This window comes from Malaclemys terrapin, chromosome 23 (assembly GCF_027887155.1).
Source record: "Malaclemys terrapin pileata isolate rMalTer1 chromosome 23, rMalTer1.hap1, whole genome shotgun sequence".
Lineage (NCBI taxonomy): Eukaryota > Metazoa > Chordata > Testudines > Emydidae > Malaclemys > Malaclemys terrapin.
In genome coordinates, this window is record NC_071527.1 from 1,626,193 (window position 1) to 1,650,450 (window position 24,258).

A 24,258-nucleotide genomic window follows, 5' to 3' on the forward strand; every position below is an offset into this window, starting at 1 on the left:
TTCCCTTCCCTTCCCCCCCCCAGATAGGCCAGTGCCCCCAGTCCTAACCCCCAGGCCCCCCGTGGGCTCCCTTCCCCCATCCCTCTGCTGCTACCCCTCAATCCCAACCTACAGCCCCCCTAAGCTCAGTGACAGAGTGCCTGCTCCCCAGCTCAGCTAGGCCCCAGCTGCCGCTGCAGCCCTGCCTGGGCCCCCTGCCGCCCCCAGAACCCTGCAGTGACTCTCCCTGTGGGCACAGTGCGGAGGAGGGGGGCAGGGCAGGGAAAATGGGCCCCTGAAAGCCAGGAACCCACCCAGCAGCCCAGCCCTCACCTTTGCCCCGGCTCTTTTCCCACAGCCTCCCCGGGGCTGGGGGTAGGGGAGGAGAGAGGGGGGAGAGCTGGAAGAGGCTCACTAGCTCCAGCCAGGAAAAGGGGTAATTATACCCAACTGCAAAGGGGGTGTGTGTGGGGGGGGAGTCAGGCAGGGTGTGGGACCTTCCAGGATGGGGGGGAGGAAGTTGTGCATGCATATTCACACACCCCTCTTCCCACATGCCAGAGAGCAGACACCCTGCTGCAACACCCCCAGGTACCCCAGCAGCCGGAGCAGGCCCAGAGAGGGGTGGGCCCCAGCACCTAGGGGAAGAAGGAGGTGTGCCCAGCTCGAGAAGCAGGAAGCCCAGGGGCAGGCACAGGGGTGTTCGGGTGCAGGGCAGAGAGCTGCAGGGTGTGTGTACGGACACGCAGCACTCCAGGAGCTGGGAACCACATTTCCCACCAAGAATTACAACAGACCGAGTCGGTAGCTCGCAGGCTGCTGGCCTCCCACCATGTATTAAAAGACACTTTTTATTATTTAAATAAAAAAAAAAAAAAAAAAAAAAAAAAAAAAACCACACACACACACACACAAAGCAGGTGACAGCGGCTCTGCATTGTCACTAGCACCTGCCGGAGCAGAGACCTGACCCACTCATCGGACAAAGCCAAGCTGGCGCTAGGCTCCCACAGTCTGGGGCCAGGCAGGGCTGGGGAGGAGGGACGCAGCAGAGCGGAGTTCAGCCCTGCAGGAAGGACTGGTGACCCTGGCCCACACCCCTTCCAGCTCTGCCCACCGCCCCAGGTCTAATGCCAGCAGGGGGGGGAGATCTACAGTTATAACCTCTCCCCCCCCCCCCCCCAGCCTGTAAATCCCCCCTACTCCTCCTGCTTGAAGGCAGGATCTGGCACCAGCCTGGCCCCTGCTGGATGAGGGGTGTCTGTAGCCAGACCTCCTTCCCCTCCCGCCCAGGGAGAGAAAGAAACCCCAGGTGTTTGAATGATGAGCCCCCCACCCCAGAGCCCCACATTAAGTTACTGAGTGTCAGAGCCAGGAGCAGCGCAGGGCTGGGGGGGCCAGACAGACTGAGCAGGGAGGGGCTGAGCTCAGTGGGCGAGGGGATGCCTTACAGGGAGGGGGGGCAGGGGGTAATTTCACCCACAAAACATCAGGGCAGCAGCTGTTCTAAATAAATAAATAAAATAAAAAAATAAAAAGGCCCGGACAGAAGACGCAGCCAGCGAAGCAGACGAAGGCGCGGGCGGCGGCCGCCTAGTGCAGGTGAGTGAGGTATGTAACGGGGGCTCCGGGGTCTGCCCGGGGCCGCGCAGGGGCCCGGGGGCTCAGGGCCAGCAGAGGAGTTTAGCAACAAGTCCAGTGAGGCAACTTCGGCACCTGCTAAACCCCCGCTCCCCACAGCGCCCCCTCCGGGGAGAGCCTGGGGCTGGACTAGCCAGGAGCCCCCCCACAGCCAAGGCCCTGCCCCCTCCCCACAGCACTCCGTGCTGGCCATCAACTCCCATTATAATCCCATACATCTTCCTGCATGGTACCTGGAGCTGCCATTCCCCCCCTCCTGGAGGCTCCAGCGGTGGGGGCGGGGGGGGGGGGGCCACTGCTCAGCAACTGTCACGAATTCTCCTGTCTTCCCCCCCCCCCCCCCCCTCAATGCCCCACATCCCAATGCAGCATCAGCACCACAGGAGGCTACTGGTCCCATCTCACCAGCATGCCATTGGTCAGAAGCAGACAAGGGCGGAGTCAGACAGGCCCCGCCCCTTCCGCAGGGTCCATGGTCCTTCGGCTCAGAATGCAGGAGACCCACATAAATCCATCGAGTCGGGGTGGGGCTGCCCCCCCCCACCCCATGGGGGCGTATCCCCCAAGTCCCAGCCGTTGGCTGGCCCCACACTCGTCCTAGCAGAGTTTGCTGGGCTGGCGGGTGCGTGTCACGGGCAGAGGCAGCTTGTGCAAACCTGGGGGGGGGGGGGGGGGGGAAGACACTGATTAGGGGCTATGCTGACATTTCCCCTCCCTGCCCATCACCCAGCAGGCAGCCAGGGCCTGGGCTGGGGCCAGGAGCCCATTCACCCACTGCCCCGGCTCACTGGCCAATCGCCTCCCCCAGGGACACTGACAGCCCAGACTCCCCAGCCCGGGGACCGGCTCCCCCACAGGTGCAGGCGGGAGGCCCAGGACTCACCAAAGGCTCGGATGAGCTCGGCCCGCACGGCCCATGTAAACTTCTTCACCAGGCACAGGGTGGTGAGGGTGGCGAAGAGCATGTTGTAGAGGAAAACGATGTAGAAGTTCCCCAGCCAGTTAAATCTGCCGAAGTCGCCCAGGAGGTCAAACCGCGTGATTCCTGCACGAGAGAGAGGCTGAGCGCTCCCCTCAGAGAGGGGCTGGGCCCCACTGCACCTCCCCCTGCAGCCCCAGCCCTCCCCCCCTTCCTGACCCACAGGCCCTTGTTATTCCAGATCTGCCTCTGCCCCTCATTCCCGACCTTCAACCCCACAGCAGCTGCTCCAGAGCTCCAACCCCCAGTGCAGGGGGGGCGTGTGCATATCGGGAGCCACTCAGTCCCACCCCAGGGGCGCGTGAGACTCACCCAGTGTCCTGGAGAAGACGGGCAGCGCGGAGCTAAGCACCAGCAAGGAGACGCAGTTCCCAATGATCTGGGTGGGGGAGAGACAGGCCTTGAACCTGGGAGCTGGACTCCCCCTGCCCCCACGGGTGCTGCACCCCAGTATGGGCACAGGACCCCTCCTGCCCCCCCAATCACCACAGCAACTCTGTATCCGCCACCCAGCGAGCCACCAGACACCTGCGGCCCCACCCCTAGAATTAGGGAACCAAGATCCCCAGCTGGACTCTGGCCCTGGGGCGCATGGGGGGCTCTCGCTGAGCAGCCACGTCGAGCTGGGGGGCATCTGACAGGGGGCAGCTCACAACTGGGCTTCTCCCCATCCAGCCTGGTGCCGGGTGCATGGCGCCCTCGTGTGGCGAGATGATGCAGTGCAGCCGCCCCCAGCAGCAGGGTCGGGAAGAGAACCCAGGCGTCCTGGGCCCACAGCACCCTGGTCCCTAGTGGCTGCCTGTGGGTAGGAAGCGGCCCTGCACTGGGGCAGGGGCACCTGGTGGCGGAGGGGCAGGTACCACTTACCTTGGTCATGGGGGTATCCTGCCTCGCAGGGAGCAGCCTGGTGAACATGGGGGAGCTGTAGAAGCCCACGACGGAGGAGACCATTAGATAGCTGAGTCCAGGGGTTAAGGAGGAATAATGGAGTGGGGAGGGGAGATCTGTTGGGCCCAGGGAGCCGATGCAGGGGCTGGGCTGTGGGCACAGCACCCAGAGGGGCAGGGAAGGGGGGCACTGGGCTTGCTGATACTTCAAACCCAGGCCCTGCTCCAGAGGGCCCAGACAAAGGGGCTGGGGCTGTGCACCCCAAGGATACAAGATGAGAACCACCTGCAGGGCGGCACCAAAGGACCCAAAGATGGAGAAGGAGGCCTGCCCCAGGGGCGCGTCCTGCAGGGAGAGAGAGCAGAGAAGGGGGTCAGGGCGGGGGGCAGATTGGAGCAGGAACCAATCAGCCAGCCCTGGGCTGGTGTCACAGGACGTCCCGGAGCCTCTTCACGCGGTCACCTGGTGAGCACTCCCCCCCCCCCCACCCCCATGGATCCATGCAGGGCAGGGTGAACCTCCCGCCCCCGACCTGGAGGGGCCTTGCTATGGGGCTAGATAGTGGGTCTCCCTGTTGCTGACGGTGCATCTACTGGGAGCTGGGCTAAAACCCAGCAAACTTGTTTCATGCCTGGGCCCACGGCAGAGAGGGAAGGGTTAAACTCCGCTCAGACCCCCTCCCCCCGGGTACCTGGATCCCCCGCGGCATGGCGGCGTCATCCAGGAGCAGCTCCAGCGTATGGAAACAGACCACGAGCACGGCAATGCCCTGGGAAGGACCAGACGGGAGGTCAGTGTGGCCTCCTCCCGGCACCCTCGGGGGGAGGGGGGGGGCGGGCACCTTCCCCAGGGAGCTCCACAGAGAATCCCCCCCCCCAGCAGGGAAACTGAGGCACGGACATCAGGCACCCCTTCCCCCCAGCACCTACCGTCAGCGCCAGGAGGCACAGCATGGCCAGGGGGTAGCCCAGGTTCCGCTGCCAGGGCGAGGCACCACGCCGTAGCTCTGCCGGGAAGCACAGGACACCCCCAGGTGAGCAATGGTCGCGGCTCCACCCCCCCAGATCAGAGCATCCAACTGATCTCACCGCCCAGCAAGCAGGGAGAGAACCCAGGAGTCCAGCTCCGCTCCCTCCCCAGCCCCGCTCCTTACCCAGCGCCAGTCTCCGGCTCTGGATGGCCAGGAACCGCTCCCGGAGCAGAGCCGCATTCACGCTAAGCCAGCAGGAGGTGGGACCTGCAGAAGGAGAGAGTCCCGAGGGATGAGCTGGGGGCTGAGCCCCCCTGGGAAGGGGCCCGTTGGAGCGAGCCCGGGGGCGGGGGATGGGGGACACTCACTGGCAGAGATCTTGCGGGAGAGGGCGGCTTCCTCGAACCTTGTGCAGTTCAGCTGCTCGTCCAGATCCTCCAGCAACTGGGTGGGGCAGAGAGAGCACGGAGCCCGTTAGCCACCACGCAGCTGGGGGAGCAACACCCCGTCCCTCCCGCACTGAGGGCTCGACCCACGGGTCCCCCACAGCGCAGGGAGAGGCTGGAACGGCTGCCCCCCCCAGCCGGCACCCAGTGGGGGCTTGGCCCCAAGCAAACAAGGGGGTCCCCCACGGCAGTGGGGGTGCAGGAGATGGGGCGAGGGCAGGAACAGGGAGCCTTACCCGGGGCTTGACCAGCAGCTTCCCGGTGACGGTGAACATGCGGGAGAGGCCGACGGGCGTGCACACTGCGGAGGGCACAGAGCAAAAGGAGCAGGGTGAGAACAGGCACCGGCATCCCCGCCCCCCTTCCACCAGCAGGGGGTGCCGTTCTATTGGCAAAAGGAACCCAAGGGACTGGGCCCGGTCTGTTTATGCCAGCAGGGCGGGTTCGAGCCTGGGGTCTGCGTGGTCTCGGCACCCAGAGCTGGAGAGGCAGCTCTGGGCTGGGACAACAGGCCCCTGCCCTGAAATCACTCCCCTTCCCCCCACAAGTTCCTTCCCTAACCCGGATCGGGCTCGGAGAGCAGCAGGAGACCCCTCTGATGAACACAGCCGCTGTTCCACGGCCATGAGGCGCTGCAGGGTGTCCGGGAGGGGCACTGCCCCCTCCAGGCGCCAGCCTGGCTAGCGTGCACGCTCCACCCTGTGGTACCTGGCCTGGCCGTCACGGAGATCCCGGCACCACCCGAAAGGGACTGGTCAGGAAAATCCACCAAGAGGTTATCCAGGTCGGGGGGTGGGGAATTCCGGCCTCTGTTTGCAGCAGGACCACAGCCAGCTCGGAAGCTCCTGGAAAACGCCCAGGAGACCGAGGAGGAGATGCAGGGATCAGGGCTGGAGGCAGAGTCTGGCTACAGGGGCCTTTGTTCGGGGGAGGGGGACAGACCCTGTCCCAGAAAGCTCCCAGTTGAACTAGGCGACACCCCCCAGGTCACCCGGGCAGTCTGTGTCAGAGACAGGAACAGAAGCCAGGTCTCTGGGATCCCAGCCTGGCACCCCAACCATATGGCCAGCTTGGGGGGGGGGGGGAGAGGGCTGGTAACTCAGCTTGGACCCCACAGATCCCCCCTCCGCCCCCAAAGCAATCAAACATCACTTACACAACAGCAGCAGCACCCCGAAGAGCGAGATGCAGGAGTAGAGGTAGGGGAGGTAGTATTCCCACAGGTCTGTGGAGAGGAGAGGGTTAACGTTACACACCCAGGCTGGGGTAAGCCGGGGGCCTGGGAGACCCTCGGTGCAGGGGGTGGGATTCCTTGGCACTCAGCAGGAGATGGTCACTCCCAGCGGAGCAGAATGGGGGGGGTGGGGAGGACATTAACTAGCACCTCTGATAGGGCGTGTCATCCTTTGACCCCAGGGCATCACAGCAAGGGGGGGTACCAATCACCCCACTATGCAGATAGGGAAACTGAGGCATGGGGCAGGGCAGAGTTTTGCCCCCCTCATAAAAAGCCACTGGCAGAGATGAAAAATTCAACCCAGGAGTCCGGGCCCAGCCCCTGGAACATACTCCCCGTTCCCAGAGCTGGGAAAAGAACCCAGGAGTCCTCGGTCTGAGAGCACCCAACACCCCCTCCCACCATCACCGCCCCGGTCACTCGCCATAGAGGGATTCCCGGCTGACCGCGTCCTCGTCCACAATGGCCGACGCCACCCAGACCATCCCCAGCACCAGCAGGGTCAGCAGCAGCAGCACCACAAAGGTCTCGTAGACTCGGGCCAGGATGCCCTGCGAGGGGAGGGGGAGAGTTTAACCCGGCGCGGGCGGCACGGCACGGGGGAGGGAGGGGAGGAGACGGACCGGGCAGCTGGTACCTTCTTGGATCCTGCGAAGCCCTCGGCCTCGGTGAAGAAATACGCGAAGGGCATGAGGAAGACCAGGGAGAGGTTGGAGAAGAGGAAGACCAGATTCCAGAGGCCTGGAGAGAGACGGGCAGGTTAGCGCAGCCCCCCAGGACCAGCCCCAGGCCAGTGTGGGCTCCGGGGCAGAGCCGCCCGGGCAGCGGGGCGGGCGCTCACCGTGGATCAGGGAGCCATTCAGCCACTGGATGTAGTAGTTGTGCGGGAAGAGCAGCAGCACCTCGTTGGTGAGGATGGAGAAGGGCAGTAGCAGGACGGCGCCCAGCGAGACGGCCAGCGTGAAGGTGCACATCGACAGCCTGGGGGGGTGGACATGCATGAGCCTTGCCCTGCCCCCATGCGGCTCCTCTGCCCCTACCCCAGCCAGCCCCCCGAATGGCCCCCAGGGCACAGGGCAGAGCCAGCAAGGGGACCGGGCTGCGGGAGAGGCGGCAGCCCCCTGCCATGGCTGGAACGTGAGCAGGCAGCACCCCGGGGCGAGTGCCGGCCGCTCCTCGCCCCGAGGCAGCCGGTGACGCGAGTTCTGACAGGTCTCAGCGTGCAGAGCAGCTCAGTGAGACTCAAACCAGCACGTGCCTCGGGGAGAGACGCGTTAGCCACTGGCCCTCCCCTCCCCCCGAGCTGGGGCTAGAACCCAGGAGTCCTGAGCCCCACCCCCTGCTCAGGCTGCGATCCCTGTCCCAGCATGCTGGGTGGGAAGTGCGTCAATACAGGAAGGGGCGAAGGACAGCCAGGAACTTACGCAATTCTGTCGACGGCAGCATCCTCGTCATCCTCAACTGCAGGGGGGGGGGGGGGGGGGGAAGAAATCCAGTCAGCTCGGCCGAGACCCTCGCTACACCTCACGGGGCAGAGTTGGCCAAGAGCCGCAACTCGGTTTTGTGGGGCGGGTGTGGCGGGAGGTTTGTGGCTCTGCTAGCGATGCCGGCGAGGCCAGGGCGAAGCCCCTCTTCCCCCCAGCGCTAAGATGGGGAGAAGGGGCCTCTGTCTGCCTCACCTACGGGAAATGGGCACTGCTCGGGGGCAGGGTCTCTCTGCACCGGGTCGCAGAGGGGTTCCCAGGAGCGGCCGGAATACCCCGGCTCGCAGCTTGTCCCAGACAGACCCCTCCCTCGCTGCCCTGCAGCCGGATGTCCTGGCGCAGGGACGGGGCCGGAGAGCGCTGGGACCAGAATTATTCAGCCAATATTAGGGGTTAAGAGAATCCAGACTTCTGCTAAAGCGAGCCCTTGTCCCCAGCATCTCTGTACCGAGCCACATTAAAAACCACACGGATGCTTTTGTTCTGGGGGCACGCAGAGAACTGTGCTGAGGTTTGAGACAATAATAAAAACAAACAGAATTGTTGCTAAAAACAGCGCGGATTTCCAATAGCCCAGGACAGCAAGGGTAGAGTGCCCAGGAACTGAAGTACTAGGACCAAGTCATTTGGGGGACTTTGTGCCCACGGTAACAGGCTAAGAGGTGTGTGTAGACAGACAGACACACCTCAGCAGCGTCCCAATGCTGGCCGTAGCCCTGGCTTGGGGAAGATTTAGCCCCTCTCTCTGTATTTGTGCTCACTGATCTGGCCCACGCTCGGTAAATCTAGTGGACTGGGATTATTTGCCATTTTCTTAGTAAAGGAGCCGACCCATCAAGCAGCGATTGGCACCCCGAACCGGCAGGGACAGGAACGTGGGCACCTCCATTGCCACTCATGCGCAGCAAAGAGACGGGGGCAACGGTGACTCAGACCAGCCCAGGTGCCCGCTGGTGTCTCCCCAAGGCAGGCTCCTGGGGGCTGTACCTGGCTGCCTGACGCCCCCCGGGCCTGTGCACAGATCTCCTGGGCAGCAACATAGGCCAGGCCCAGCCGAGCCAGGCCAGGGGGCCAGCTCTGCCCAGCCCAGGCGCAGCCCCCACCCCGACCCCCAGGAATCATCCTGGGCTTGCATTTCACTACACCAACCAACCCCCAAGGCTGCTGGGGGCTGAGCGATGGGAAAAGGGGAAGGGGCTGGGGGGAGCAGGGGGGCTATAACAAGATAGCACCTCCTAACAAAGGGTTCAGCAGCCCCCCTCCCCCATCTCTGCTCTGCCTTCACTCCCACCAAGCCGGCAGCAGCTCCCATCGGTATTCAGGTCACACGTCTCCTCTCCTCCTGCTCCCTGGCCAGCCCCGCCCAGCTCCGTGCCAACCCGAATGCTCACAGCCCAGTTCCCATCCCCCGACGCTCACCAAGCCCCCCAACCCCGGCTACAGCAGCTGTTCCTTGCACCCCGGAACCTGTCCGGGCGTTTCAGCGCCGGCACAGCACAGGGGTCGGCACCAGGGCCGCTGCAGGGCAGCAGTAAAAACTATGGAAATGCTGCCCAAAGAACTGCAGGAAAGCGGCTCAGCGAGAGCGCAGGGCAGGGGAACGGGGAGGCTACGTTTCCAAGGGCTTGTCTGCCCCAAGCACCCCCAAAGCAGGGGCAGCGCACCGGGGCTGTCACCCCCTGCCCTGCAGCAGCACACCCACACTGGCGGTCCCCAAGGCAAGCCAGCCCCACAGGGCACCCAGAGACCCTGGCTGAGGGTGGAATGGTCCCATCAGGAAAGCTATTCAGGGCAGATTTTCCTCAGGGGTAGCAACTCCCATGGAAGAGAGCCAGCGAGCCGGGGGGGGGGGGGGGAGGCAGCGCAGCAAGGAAGGGGAGCAGGGCACACAGGCATTGTCAACCCCCCACCCCCAGCCCCTGCAATACCCCCTCCTCTCTCAGCCAAAGCCCTTTACAGACACCAGTTAAGCCTCATCCTCCACACACAGCAGGTAAGGGATTGCTTCCCCCAGCCTGAAAAGCAGCCACCTCTGGGGTGGGGCCTGGCCACTGATTAACAGCCCACAGCATCACTGCCCATCCCGCAGCCCACTGACATGGGCGCAGCAAGATTCACATGGAATTTGGGCAGCGTGTCGGACACAAGACCCTGACTCTCACGAAAAGGGTCCCGGGATCTCCACCACCAGGCCAGGAGCTCGGTTTCACGCCCTCCCCCAGAGACCGCCTTCGGCTCAGAGGGAAGCGCTCTCCTGACTGAATCTCCACCGCGTGTTTCCACGTTGGCCCCCCGCCGCGCTGCTCGCTCAGAGTGCAGAGTTACCTGCTCAGGACCTGACTGGAGAACGGAGCGGGAGGCGAGACAAGCCGCCCCGTCCGGCTCGGGAGCTGAGGGGTCAGGGCCTGCAAATCCGCCAGCAGGGTTGCTGCCAGGGCATGGACCCCCACCCTAGGGGGCACCCCGCTCCACCCCCAGCCCAAGGCCAGACACGACAGTGGCGCTTTCACTCGACTGGGAAATGCACCATCTGGAAAGACACAGATGGGGCGGGGGGATGACAGGACTCGCCTCATCGGAGAGAGAGTGTGAGTGTGAGTGTGAGTGTGAGTGTGAGTGTGAGTGTGAGTGTGAGTGTGAGTGTGAGTGTGAGTGTGAGTGTGAGTGTGAGTGTGAGTGTGAGTGTTTCAGAGCCACACACCCTGGCTTGTGGGGACAAAGGAGCGTCGTGGGGGGAGGGCAAGACAGCAGGTGGCCAGAAGTGCCGGGGTCAACATGTGCGGGGCGGGCAGGGGGGGGGGGGGGGGGGGACGTATGGGCCAATTCTTATTTATAGCCCTGCCAGCAGGCCCTGGCGAGAGCCGGGGTGCACACAGCACTGGGAGACGCTGGCCCCCTCCCAAGCCAGCAGGGAGCAGCCTGGGGACCCCTGCCAGGCACGGCGGAAGCCAAGACCCGGCCTCAGCACACGAGTCCCTGACCACACGGGGGTCTGTGCCCGGGGAACGCAGCGCGTCAGGCCAGATCCAGGGGTCTGCAGACCCCCCAGGGGAGTCGTGTGTGAGGGGGGTCCCATTGGCAGGGAACACGCTACACCCCCCCAACGCACAGCCAAGGATACCCATGCCCCCACGGCACAGAATACGCCAGCCTGTCGCCCACAAGCCCCACGCTGACCCTCGGTGCTGGGCTGCTCCCCATGGAACGCAGCTTCTGCTCAGAGATGTGGGGCTGGCGGGGGGCAGAGGGTCTCCTTCCCAGCTCTCGCCAGAGCCTGCAGCCTCCTCCCCCCATTCTGTGCCCAGACGCCCCCTCGGCTCCTGCCCACCCCAGCTCACAGGATGCCGGGCAGCCTGGCTCCATCTCATGCAGCCCCCAGCACGGTGGGGGGACCCCCGGGGATGGGACGGGTTCGGCCTTTGGTAAGACAACTCCTCAGGGAGGACAAGGACGGTGCTGGGTCAGGCGGAGAGGCCACTAGGCAGCTCTCCTGCCACGGGCTCTGCCGGGGGGGAGGGGAGGGCTGGTGTTTCGGCCCCATCTCCCTGCTCCTCCCCCCGGCCTCCTGACATCCGGCTCTGGGCTCGCTGCACAGCCCGGGGAGGGAAACACCATGGTGACGACACCGCGCTTAGCGACAGCACCCGGGCAACACTCGGGAGATGCTGGTCTCTGAGCCCAGCTCCTGGGGGGCGGTGTTCTCCATGGCAACCACAACACAGCAGCGATGTAAACAAACCAAGAGGGGCCCTCCCCAGCGGGACGGGGTCTCCCCAGGGGATGCACCAAACACAGCAAAGCTGGTGCAGGAGGTTCGGGCCCTGGCTCAAGCAGCACGGGGAGGGGGGAGGTTGCGGGGGGGCTGCTGGGGGCCTAGGAGTTGGAATTCAACAAACGCTGTCCCTCCCACACCACGTGCAGGGGGGCCAGGGCGCATGGGTCTGCCACGCCCGGGGATGGAGCCGGGCACTGCCCCGTGCAGGAAGGGGCAGCCGGAGCCAGGAGCGGGGGCCCGGCCGGTTACCTGTGCTGAAGTCCGCATGCTTCTTGAAGCGGGTTATGATGAAGTGGCACAGGATGTAGAGGCTGGCGAAGAGCAGCGTGCAGATCTGCAGAGAGGGAGGGAGGGACACATGGGTCAGAGGTGGCCCAGGCAGCGGGATCCCCCCCTCAATCCACCCCCACATTTGCTACTATCCAAACCCTGAAGAGCAGCTGCAGGGAAAGCGCCGACACCCTGGGCAGGATCCCAGCGCAGGGCTGTGGTGTCGCTGCCAGGAGCGGCTCGCGCTGGGTGTCTCGCAGGACAGCCGCCCCCGGCCTGCCCACCACACAGTACCCCGCGTTGCTCTGGGGGCGGGGACAGGGCTTCGCTACTGATTTCTGCCTGACTCCATCCCAGCTGGAAATGGGACTCGCTGCAGCCCGGAGGCCCTTGCGGGTTGCCCCTGCAGCTGCTGTCCCACCGGTGCCCGAGCAGAAGGGGAGATGCGGGGGTGGCGCAGCTCCAGTTTAAAGTCACCCTCCAACCCCGAGCTGCCAGCCTGGGCTCTTTTAGGAAGTCCGGGCCTGGACCCAGAAGGGAACCTCCCATGAAGTGGCCAGCCCCAGATCCGCTCAGCCACCCCCAGCAGCGTCCCCTTTGCACTGCCGCTGCGACCAGCGCGGCAGCCCAGAGGCCCTGCACATGCACACGCCAGAATTTCCAGACATTTTGCCCGGATCTTTTGACGCCCCCAAGGACACGTTTCTGGGGCTCCCTTGGCCGAGTGGCTCAGGACGCCCCCAAGTCCATCGTCAGACTCTGCCCCACACTGGGCCCTGCCGCTCCACAGCATCCGTTGGCCTAGAATGGCCCGTGAGCCCTGGCTGTGCACTCAGCCCGTAACCTGGTATTCGCCGCAGAGGGTGACAAGACAGAGGCTGGGAGGGAGGGGATTGTGTTGTGGGGGTTGCACTTTGCAGGGGCCATTGGAGCAGGGCGTGGGGGGGATAAATCTCAGGGAAAGCTGGAGAAATCAGTCTCTGAACAAAGAGGAGATTTTGGCCCAGGCCCACAAAGGTGTTTAGGCTCCAAATGTGTGTCACTGGGGCCTGGTAACCGCGACACGAGTCAGGCTGGCTCACTGCTGCCATTCCTCTCTGCCGGGTCCAAGCCAGGCCATGTGTGACGAACTGGGACTGTTCTTGCTGGGGTGTGGGAATGCTGACAGGGGAGTGTGACTAGGATGGTCTGCATCGGGGGATGGGAGCCGGCCCAAGGGAACATACCTGAGCTTGTAACATGAGAACCCAGGAGGGGGTTGGAGGTCAGGTGACTCCGGGGCCCGGGGAAACCGAACAAAGGCTGTGGGAGGGGAGGCTGAAGGGAGAGTGCTGGAAGCAGGCTGGAAGGAGGCTGGAGAGATGGCTGGGAGGCAGAGATGGCTCTGACCCCCCCAAGGGGGGTGGGCTGGCATGCCCTGGGACCCCAAGCTGGACCTAACTGAGGGGGGGCCCTGTTGTCTGTGCCTGCAAGACCTGTCTTGGACTGTATTCCTGTCATCCAAATAAACCTTCTGCTTTACTGGCTGGCTGAGAGTCATGGTGAATCGCAGGAAGCCGGGGGTGCAGGGCCCTGAGTTCCCCGATACTCCGTGACAACTGGTGGCAGAGGTGGGATCTACTGCACCCCGTGGACGGCGCTTCCTGCAGTAAGTGACTGGGGAGCAGTAAAACGAAGGGGGATTGACGGGGACCAGGCCTGCTGAAGAGTGGGAGAGAGACGGTTATTACCCCTGGGAGTGTGTGACCAGCGAGAAGGACTTTTGCAGTAACAGGGTCCCCCGGGGGGATCGCAGCGAGTGGTCCCAGGGGCGGAGGAGTCTGCAGCTCGACCCTGGCAGAGAGGTGGTGACCTCGAGAAGGGCTGGCACACTAGGGGTCCCCCTGGGAACTGTGGGGAGCTGTGAGCACACAGGCCGGTGTGTGGCCAGCAGGAAGATGTATGCCAAGCGGCTTAAGAGCGACCTGGTGGAGCTGTGCAAGCAGAGGCGGCTGCGCATTGGGAGGCTCACCAAAGAACAGCTCATTGCCCAGCTGGAGGCGGAAGATCGCGCGAATGAACTGATCCCTGTGTCTCAGGGAAGCAGCCTGGCAAATGCAGCGCAGGCACCAGTGTCTGTCCCAGCTGGGAGTGGTCAGCCGGCTGCTGAGGGCTTCCCGAGACCCCTCCTTCCTATGCCTAGGGGAAGGGTGGGGAGGAGCCCAGCAAATACCGAGGACGCCGTGACCCCCCCGGCCAGCAGGGGATCCCCCCGGCGAAGCCCGCCGGCCAGGAGAGGATCCTCCCGGCGACGTTCGGCATCCGGGGAGCGGAATTGGCTGGAATGGGAGAAAGAGCTAAAACTGAGAGAGCTGGAGGATCGTGAACAACAGAGACAGCATGAACGGGAGGAGAAAGAGAGACAGCATCAGCGTGAACGGGAGGAGAATGAGAGACAGCGTCAGCATGACCTGGAACTGGCGAGATTGAAGGGCAGCGAACCCCCGGCTGCGGTGAGTGAGGGGGGACCCAGGACTGCACGGAGCTTTGATAAGTGCATCATGGCCCCATACAAGGAGGGGGAGGACATGGATGACTTCCTGGAGGCCTTTGAGACGGCCTGCGAGCTGCACCGGGTGGATCCCGCGGACAGACTCCGGGTCCTTACCCCCTTACTGGACCCCAAATCCGTGGCATTGTACCGCCAACTGGGAGAGGCAGAGAAAGGGGACTACGAACTATTCAAAAAGGCCCTGCTACGTGAGTTTGAGCTGACTCCTGAGATGTACCGGGAAAGGTTCCGGAGTCAAGATAAAATCCCTGAGATCTCATATCTGCAACTAGCCGTCCGCATGGAAAGATACGCCAGCAAGTGGGCTGGTGGGGCCCAGACGAAGGAGGACCTGATTAAACTGCTGGTACTGGAGCAACTGTATGAGCGGTGCCCATCCGACCTGAGGCTGTGGTTGGTGGACAGAAAGCCAGAGAACCCGCGACACGCCGGGCAGCTGGCTGATGAGTTTGTAAAGAGCCGGTCAGGGGGTGGCAGGGAGGAGCCCCAAAGGAACAGGCCCGCCGCGATGCAGAGAGAGAGTCACCCTGGCACCTCCCAAAGGGGGAATATGGGGAATCCCCTCCCACGGGGAATGCCCAGCGTCAGGGATAACCGACCGGCTCGAGGGGACCCACAGGACATGAGCTGCTATTACTGCGGCCGAAGAGGCCACGTTCGGACCCAGTGCCCCAAGCTCAAGGACAGACTGAGCAGACCGAACCCGCATAGGGTTAACTTGGTAGAGGCCCAGACGGACGAGGGGCAGGCTTCTCACACAAGAGGGGCTGGCAGCTTATCAACTGCTCAAGAGAGAGAAGGGCCCCAGGCCAGCTCCTCTAGGGGGCTGGATGCCCCAGACTCAGGGTTTTTGGTTTATACGGTGGGCGCGGGGCTGTCCCTCCGGAGAGAGTACCTTGTTCCCCTGGAGGTGGATGGGAGGAAGGTCAATGGATACTGGGATACGGGCGCAGAGGTGACGCTGGCCCGGCCCGAGGTGGTGGCCCCAGATCAGGTGGTGCCCAACTCCTACCTGACCCTGACGGGGGTGGGCGGAACACCAGTCAAAGTGCCCGTGGCAAGAGTACACCTGAAGTGGGGGGCCAAGGAGGGCCCCAAGGATGTGGGGGTACACCCGTATTTGCCCACTGAGGTATTGATGGGGGGGGACCTGGAGAACTGGCCAAGCAACCCCCAAAAGGCACTGGTTGTGACCCGCAGTCAGAGCCGGCGAGGGGCCCTGCGCCCTGGCCTTGGGGGGGGTGCCTTGCCTGAGGCGCAGGACCCTAACCTGGTGGGGAGGGAACGCCCAGGGACACGGCTCAGGGAGGCTGCAGCTTCAAACCCAGCGGGCGAGAAAGAGCAGGTGGCCATCCCTGTCCCAGCTGCTGAGTTCCAGGCCGAGTTGCAGAGAGATCCCTCCTTGCGGAAGATAAGGGACCTGGCCGACCTCAATGCGGTACAGACCATGGGACGAGGTGGCCGGAAAAGGTTCCTGTGGGAGAAGGGGTTCCTGTACCGAGAATGGGCTCCCCCAGGGAAAATGGAGTCAGGGGGGATCAGGAGGCAGCTGGTGGTACCCCAGAAGTATCGCCGCCAGCTGCTGTGCCGGGCCCATGATATTCCCCTCTCAGGGCACCAGGGAACCTGGCGTACCCAGCAGAGGCTGCTACGGAGCTTTTACTGGCCTGGGGTCTTTGTTACTGTCCGACAGTACTGCGGATCCTGTGACCCCTGTCAGAGGGGGAGGAAGGCCTGGGACAAGGGGAAAACAGCTTTAGGACCCTTGCCCAGCATAAAGGATCCTTTCCAGAGGGTGGCCAAGGTTAAAAGGGCGGCTCTAAACCAAGAGAGCCCAAAGCACAGACCTCCAGACTGGAGCGCTGGGAGAAAACCACAGCCCAGTTGGAACCCCAGAGGTATGGGGGTGGGAAAAGGGCACAGGCCGCATAAACCTTCCCACATGCGAACTGCGAGTGCCATCAAGCACCCCCGACCTAAGGGGGGGCGTGGAACGGAAGGGGCCTGGTGTAACTCCCACCAAGGAACTGGAGGGATGCGGGGGCATCCATGGGAACGGGGGTAGGTTCGAACTTCCCCAGGTCACTGGCTAAAGTGACCCTGCTCAGTTCGGTCTCGAAGGGGGGAGAGATGTGACGAACTGGGACTGTTCTTGCTGGGGTGTGGGAATGCTGACAGGGGAGTGTGACTAGGATGGTCTGCATCGGGGGATGGGAGCCAGCCCAAGGGAACATACCTGAGCTTGTAACATGAGAACCCAGGAGGGGGTTGGAGGTCAGGTGACTCCGGGGCCCGGGGAAACCGAACAAAGGCTGTGGGAGGGGAGGCTGAAGGGAGAGTGCTGGAAGCAGGCTGGAAGGAGGCTGGAGAGATGGCTGGGAGGCAGAGATGGCTCTGACCCCCCCAAGGGGGGTGGGCTGGCATGCCCTGGGACCCCAAGCTGGACCTAACTGAGGGGGGGCCCTGTTGTCTGTGCCTGCAAGACCTGTCTTGGACTGTATTCCTGTCATCCAAATAAACCTTCTGCTTTACTGGCTGGCTGAGAGTCATGGTGAATCGCAGGAAGCCGGGGGTGCAGGGCCCTGAGTTCCCCGATACTCCGTGACACCATGCCAAGCAGGACAGACGTCTGGCCACACAGAATGCCCCTGCTCTGTAATTTACCCCTTCTTGGGGGATTCAGAGGGGCCCAGGGAAGCATGTGCCACACACACACACACACACACCCGGGGGCCCGGTGCGGTCAGTCCCACCTGCCACCGGCACTAGAGCCGTGGCAGTGATTGGAAGGAAGCCGGCAAAGTCCCTCGCGGAGCTGCAGGCAGCACCTGGGAACACAGCTAACCCGCCCCGAGCCGCGCTCCGAGGTCCACGCAGAGCAGGCGACGTTTTAAGAACACAAGGACCTTTGATCACTCGCAGCCCGTGTCAGACAGGCCAGGCGCAAAGGTTGCATTGCATCACCACAAACTCATTCCCCACTGCCCTCTGGACCGTGCCCTAGCAGGCCTGGAGACTCCTTGGACATCAGCACAACCTGAACCCCTCCAGAAGCAGCAGGCCCCGCTGGCAGGCCAGCCCCTCCTAGAGCCGCCAAGCCTGGCACGTGGGGCGAAGGGGTTGAAACCCCAATGACAGAAGAGGCCGGCAGCTGGAGACAATCCAGGCCGAGTCCCAGCACGGCTGGTTCTGCATCCCCGGGCAAAGGAAATGCCTTTGCAGAGAGCAGCAGGGGCTGTAATGCCAATGAGCTGGTATCAGGGGCTGCACACATCAGACGTCCCAGCCCGGAGCTCGCAGCAGCCACCAGCCGTGCAGTCATTCAGGTTTGGGTGGTTTAAATTTAGGGCTCTCAAAGAACTGGCCCAGGGTTAACCGCTCGAAGGCTGCACGTGCCTGAAGGCTCTGGGGCCACACCCGCTCTGACGTCCTCCTAATAGGTCAGTGCTAGAAACTGGCAGAGACCGATCTGACCTCTCGTGCTGCTGGGAGCCAGCCAGCACTTCTAGCAGGGAGCAGATGGGGGCCCAGCCCTTTGGACACAGGGGTTCAGAAATTAAAGGGTGGCCAGTTCAATACATGCAAAGGAAGCCTGTTAATCACACAATACTTAGCTAGCCTGCGGAACTCCCTGCCACAGGAGTTAGCAGAATTCCAACAGGGATTGGACAGCTGCACGGAGAACCAACCTCTCCAGCGTTAGACCACCAGTGCCAGCGCCTTCAGGGAAGGGATGAGAGAGCCGAGAACTCTCCCTCCTCTCCAGTGCGGGTCTGGGCAGCGGTGAGAGCAGCTGCTAGAGGCCTGGACACAGACAGGAAGGCTCAAGGGTCCAGCCGGCAGGGGGATTTGGATCCGGCACGGGGGACTCAGGCTGGGGACCTCCTGGAGGGTCGGAAGGGGCCAGTTGGGCCTCCGCTTCCTGGCCTGGCCCCTCTCTGGGTCCATGGATCTGCTACGGGCCCATTTGTGGGGCTGTCCAGGGTCCCCCTTCTGCCCCAGATCAGCCTCTCCCCTCTGCTGCGAAGTGCAGCAGGCCCCCGGGAGGATCCCTCGGCCCCCAGCCCTGCTTGATGGGAAGCGGCAATCTCGGCTCCGCAGCGAGTCCCCTGCACCCCAGCGGGGCATCCTGCCATCCCGGAGAGCGAGCGCGCACGGCCGGGGGAGTACAGGGGCAGCAGCCTGCTGTTCCCGGATGCGGCCGCAGGCACCCAACGGCTGGGACCTCAGTTCTGAGCAGCACCTCCCTCCCCGACACCCGCATGCCCCCCAGGGAGTTAATACTCCGCACGGCTCTTTATACCCCCTCAGGGACCTGCAGGCCCCGAAGCCAGTCCTGCTTCTGGACCCCACAGCTCCGTTCCTGCCACCGCCGGCCATGTCGGCCCCTAGCCTCAAGGCCGGGACCCATGTCGGCCCGCATGCCCCAGGCCTTCCTCCACTGGCAGAGTGGGGAGGGGACCCCGCTAAGTCTTTTCCAGCTCAGAATCCCAGGGACGCTGGGCAGGAAAGGACTTAACGGGGTTTCTGTGGCAGGAGCAGCGGGGATGCAGGGAAATCAAAGCCGTTTGCAAACCCCCCACTGGATCCGGAGCTTTCAGCCCCATCCAGACCCCGTCCCCCAAGTGCCTCAGCACCCCGGGGCGATGGAGCCAGCAGGACTCCCCGATGGGCGACAGGGCTGGAGAGGTGCGGAGCCTGAGCTCGGCTGCCATCCAGCAGCGCCCACGCACCACGGCGACCGCACATGCAGAGCACCCGGGGCCACCAGTGAGCACAGACCCTCGTGCAAAGCCGCTGGATGATCTGGGGGGTCCCCCAGCCCCTCTGCTGCATGCCCTGCCCAGCCCCCAGCTTACAGCCCCTGGAGAAAGGGCTAAGCGGAGACTCTCGGTGCATGGCACCTGCATTCCCAGCAGGGTTAGCTCCCCTGGCTCCGAGGCGCTAAGTCTTATGCAAGGCACAGCGTGTGCGCTGGAAGGTCAAGTTACTCCCCGCTGCCTGTGCCAAGCAAAGGAGTTTCTGCTGCCCCAGCAACAGAGCCAGGCAGCGGGGACAGCAAGGGTTGAGTGGGTCCTGGACTCTGACTCCCCTCCCCGCTCCCTGCCACGGGCCCCAGGCCAGCAGTGCTCCTTCCTCCGGGGATCCTCCCCCACGCCCCGCAGCAGAGCAGCATCCTCATCCCCTTCGCACACAGGTGAGTGACTCAGCCAAGGCATCACGGTGAGTCAGTGGCAGAGCTGGGAAACCAGAACCCGCCGTTCTGAAGCCACTGTCCTGCTTTAGCCGCTAGGCCTGCGCAACCCCGTGGGGCCCCCCAAAGCAACCAGCCCCCACGACTCCACACCTGGAGGTGCCCTCCACGCCACCGCCAACAGCCTGCCACCAAAGCGCCTCTTTGGGGGACCCACAATTGACAGGAGCCAGCGTCACCTCCTGGCGATAGCGAGAGATAGGGGAGCCAGGACTCCTGGGTTCTCTTCCCCAGACAGGGAGCATGGCCTGGGCGTTACAGGAGGGGTCAGGGAGCCAGGACTCCTGGGTTCTCTTCCCCAGACAGGGAGCATGGCCTGGGCGTTACAGGAGGGGTCAGGGAGCCAGGACTCCTGGGTTCTCGACTCCCTGCAGCGTTGGGTGTCCTGTCCCCCTCGGCACTCACGCTGACTCCAACCCAGCTTCTCCTGGAGGTGCTTCAGTCTCAATAAAGTGACATTTTACCAACATGCGGAGACGGGGGTGGGAAGCCAGGTGACTAGCGCCCCTCCCCCATGGAGCAGCCGCCATGTGGAGCGCCCAGTCCCACGGGAGGGGCTCAGGCAATGGCTACGTGCAGACAGATCCACCAGGACAGGCTGGGAAATTCTTCAGCCCTGAACTCTTTAACTGATGTTAATTCAGCAGGAAAAACAAACCCAGCTGCTTCCCTCCCCCTCGCCTGCCAAGCAGGATAGCCGGGCCCCTGGTGTGCAGGCTGCCTGCCTCTGGGCCCTCAACTCCAGTTTCTCTGGGAGAGCTAGCGCGGCGGGAGCAGAGTTTGCCTTGCTCCAAGCACTGGGCTGTTTCAGACTGGAAGGTCCCCTCTAAGCCACAAAATTCACCGTGTGGGGCAGGGGGAGCTGGTTACAAATGCCAGGAGCCCTGCAAGACGGGGTAACCGTGCCAGCAGGCTGCCATCTGTAACCAAGGCCCCCCCCCACCCCCCAACACAGCTCAAGTCAAGGGGCTGCCGACACTGGCAGAGGAAGGGCTAGAAACCCCCCCACCCAGCAGGCACTGGAGTGGGGGGGCTGGTTAGGACAGAGGTCAAATGGTTCTAGCATATTTCCCCCCCACCCCCGACACCAGAGCCCTGCTGATAAGAGGGCACATTCCTAGTCATGACTGTAGCTGGCCAGTCCAGATCCCACCACAGCCAGGGAGGCGAGGATCCTGCCAGGAGCCTCCGAATTCCCAAACTAACCGGCTACAATCGTGCTGAGAGCGATGACCTTGGCACCAGCCATACAAGCTGGTGCTGCCGCACTGTCCCATGGCGAAGGGCTCCAAGGTGGCCCTGCACAGTTTGCACTGGGGTGGGGAGGAAGAATTATTTTGCCTAGATGTTTTCGGGTACTGGGGACAATACCCCATGGAAGTGCAGTCTCTGTGCAGACGCGATGCCCTTGGGACATCCACTCACACTGCATAAGGCCCAAACTCTCTCTGCTAATCAGATCACGGTCGCTACTACCACACTTAAAACCCTGCTAAGAGGCTGGCGTCCCCTTGGACAAGGGTGAGGAATATCCAGCCACACGGGGACTGGTTCGACGCCCGGAGAGCGAGGGGAACAGCCCCGCTGCCAATCCCCTCCGAAGACCGTGGCACAGAGACGAGCCGGGCAGCTGCCTCTGGGCAGAGGCATGTCCCAAAAAAAGTTTCTTGTTAGATCCCCCCTTTCTAGCTGACGCCGGGAAACTGAGCCGCGGCGGGCATCGGGTGTCAAAACACAGCCCTCAGCTGATGTTGTCGTGACGCAGCAGCGCTGTGATCTGCTCCCAAGTGCAGCCTGATCCCCACGGACACAGGTGTCGGCCACGGGTGGCTCCCCTGATCCGCCGCACGGTCGCCCCTCTCGGGCTGGGGGAAATGGTTCTGCAGACTCAATACAGGCGCAATCTTTAAAGGCAGCCGCAGCGCCAGACGCCTCCCAGAGAGATAAGCAGGGTGCGTGGACAGGGAGGGTGGGAGGTTTTTAAGGCCCGGCTTGACAAAGCCCTGGCTGGGATGATTTAGCTGGGAATTGGTCCTGCTTTGAGCAGGGGGTTGGACTAGATGACCTCTTGAGGTCCCTTCCAACTCTGATATTCTATTCTATGATCACAGAGAACGGTCACAGACGAGCAAGACTTCCAAAGCCAGGGGTAACGGCACAGGGCAGGGGCCACGGCAAGACCCAGTGACCACGGTAACTCAGACCAGAGTCTCACCCGGCCGCTGCTTTGCTCCTAGGGATCCCTCTTTTGGGGGGGGACGAGGGGGGTGGAAACATGGAGGCTCGGGCAGTTTGACCCAAGGCCTCTCCCAACAGGCAGCGTGTGCAGCTGTCGGGGTCCTGCCACGCCACACATCAGAAGTAGAAAGAAGAACAGGAGTACTTGTGGCACCTTAGAGACTAACAAATTTAAATCTAAGGTGCCACAAGTACTCCTGTTCTTCTTTTTGCGGATACAGACTAACACGGCTGTTACTCTGAAACTTATCAGAAGTAGCTGCATTTCAGCAAGGCCGAAGCAGTTCCCGCAGGCACCTCACACCCCGCTTCAGGGTGAAACGCGTTACAAACCCCCAGGCGGTTATGAACTCCTGAGCGAGCACATTTTCGGCAGGGTACCGAAGGGGGGGGGCTGAAGGGGGGGGCTGAAGAGGGGCAAAAAGTTTTGTTTTTCTTACTCCAACTCAGAGCCAGACACCAGGCGTTTTCCCAGCCCGGACCACTGGCCCAGCCCCACCAACAGCAACCTGGGCCAGGCACCTGAACCCCTGAGCGGGATTCAAGGGCCCCAGGCAAAGGGCCACACCTGGCCCTTGCCAGCACCCCCATTACTGCCACCCCAGGGCTCCACCAAGGGAGCAGGGACCCCACTGAGAGCCCCTCGGACCCTCCACCCCCTGCTCTGCCCAGCTCCCCCCACCCCAGGGGCTTGACGCCCCCCCCGTGCTCCGCCAGCAGCAGATGCGGACCAAGGCGCTGGCCCTGCCTCCCCTGAGCCCATCACCGTGGTATCGGCCCCCACTCACCAGGCACTCCCGGACCCGCTCGTGGAACAGCTGCTCCCGCAGCCCCAGCACGTCGAGCTCCGCCGGCTCCATCCCCCGGCCCGCATGGCTGGGGCAGGTCTGGGGGGCGCCCCTCGGCTCAATCTGCGGCGGCCCCTTTAAGGCGCTGCCCGGCGCTGGCTACACTGTATCCGGGCAGGGGCGCCGCGTTCCGCTCTTAAAGGGCCCCGCGCCGCGCCGCTCTCGGGGGGCGGGGTGACGCCGTCCAGTCCCAGCCGTGCGAAGGGCTCATTGGCTGCAGCAGGTTGAATCGGCCGCTGCTCATTGGCTGGGACGGGAGCTGTCCCGATAGGCCGAGCTCGCAGCTCCGCCCCCGCAGGGGCAGACTTGGGGGACGGTCCCACCGACCGGGGAGGGGCCCGTGTTTGGCCCCTAGCCCAGAGCCGGGGTCACAGCCAGGGCCGCCCAGAGGGTTCAGGGGCAAAGCAATTTCAGGGGCCCCTTCCATAAAAAAAAGTTGCAATACTATAGAACGGTATATTCTCAGGGGGGCCCCTGTGGGGCCAGGGGCCCTGGTCACAGCTCTGCGCTGCCCCATGCTTCCCGCGTGGCTGGCCGGGGGGAGTCACTCGCCCCGTGTGCCTCAGTTCCCCATTTGACCCCGGGGTGACCGCGTGTCTGGTACCTCGGAGAGCGGATTTCCCTACCCCCACCCTGGGGGGTGTACACCCCCACCCACACGCACCCAGCGGTCAACTAGTTATAGGTTTGCATTGGTGCGTCTGCTCCTGGGATGAGCTCCTAGGAAGCTGGAGTGGGTGGGGCCGGGGGGCCGGCAGATTCTGTTGGTTTCATGACACCCTTTGTGGGCAGATTTCACCAATGGGAAGGAGCGGAGTAAATGTCAGGCTTTGGACTAATTTTATAAGACATTTAAATGGTTCTTAGACACTGGCTTTGGAAGGGGGGTTATCACTTTGAACCTAAAGCCCTAATGGGGGGTGGGGTGCTAATGAATACAGCAGGGCACTAAACACTATCCGAAAGACCCAGGAGCCTAGAGTCAAGCCAGACCCAAGCTTGGCTCTGCCCTTTGACCTGGGTTTGGTTCTGCTCCGGATCACTGTCTCCAGTACTAGTCTGGCCCCCAGTGTTTTCCCCAGGAATTGAAATGGGGGGGGGGGGCTGGAAAATGACTATATTGTGGCCATTCTCATGATTTTATAGCTAGTCTCACCAGATTTTGTGCGTTTCTTAAAGCCCCCGTTCCCCGGGGTCCCATAATTGAGAGGAGAACCTCGCTTGTAACTAAAAAAAAAAAACGCTTCTAGGCGGCACGGTCATGCAGAAAATGTAAACGCGAAAGGCTACAGCACCAAAAGGCAAATCACAGCACTCCAGCTGTTGTTATTACAGTCCTCGTGACTTGTAAGCCGATCTCGTGCTTTTTTTGTGGGGGCGGTGGGGAAAACTCACAACTGATTTTTTAATACACGAGGCGAGCAACTGCATTTTACTCCTTAAACAAAGTTGGAGAAGCAAAAAAACCCAGAAACTTCAAGCCAGACAATATGTCTATGATATTAATAAGGGCCCATGTTCTCTAATATGTAATGTCACATAATGAAGGGGTACCAGGCCCAGTATTATATAATGTAGGGCCACTGCAAGAACATCCTATTTTCATTCTTTTCTGATGACCAGTCCTAGTTGCTGTAATTCCCAGGTCAGAGCTCACACCGCCCTTGAGGCCCTGATCCCAACCTGGCTTTCCTCTGG

At 62.7% G+C, this 24,258-nt stretch overlaps 2 protein-coding genes across 3 annotated transcripts in view; one reads left to right on the plus strand and one right to left on the minus strand.

Moving 5' to 3' along the window:
• Positions 1-102: 102 nt before the first annotated feature.
• On the minus strand, positions 103-22,681 carry LMBR1L (limb development membrane protein 1 like). Its single transcript, XM_054012179.1, has 17 exons — positions 22,501-22,681; positions 11,649-11,733; positions 7,565-7,601; positions 6,982-7,121; positions 6,778-6,881; positions 6,565-6,691; positions 6,060-6,128; positions 5,140-5,204; positions 4,826-4,901; positions 4,641-4,724; positions 4,417-4,493; positions 4,179-4,256; positions 3,759-3,832; positions 3,467-3,557; positions 2,912-2,978; positions 2,504-2,665; positions 103-2,276 (listed from the first exon to the last, which is right to left on the minus strand). Exons 1-17 carry the CDS (start codon positions 22,570-22,572, stop codon positions 2,218-2,220), a joined length of 1,467 nt encoding a protein of 488 aa, XP_053868154.1. The 5' UTR covers positions 22,573-22,681; the 3' UTR covers positions 103-2,217.
• The window catches only part of LOC128827955 (uncharacterized), an 11,156-nt gene continuing 5,608 nt past the window's right edge, over positions 18,711-24,258 (plus strand). The window contains exon 1 of one of the 2 annotated variants that reach the window (XM_054012182.1): positions 18,711-19,417. In XM_054012182.1, coding sequence (XP_053868157.1) covers positions 18,889-19,417 — 529 coding nt within the window. In that variant the 5' untranslated portion in view covers positions 18,711-18,888. Of the gene's footprint in view, positions 19,418-21,596; positions 21,668-24,258 lie in introns of those variants that run through there. The other variant, XR_008443135.1, reaches the window with a different exon arrangement.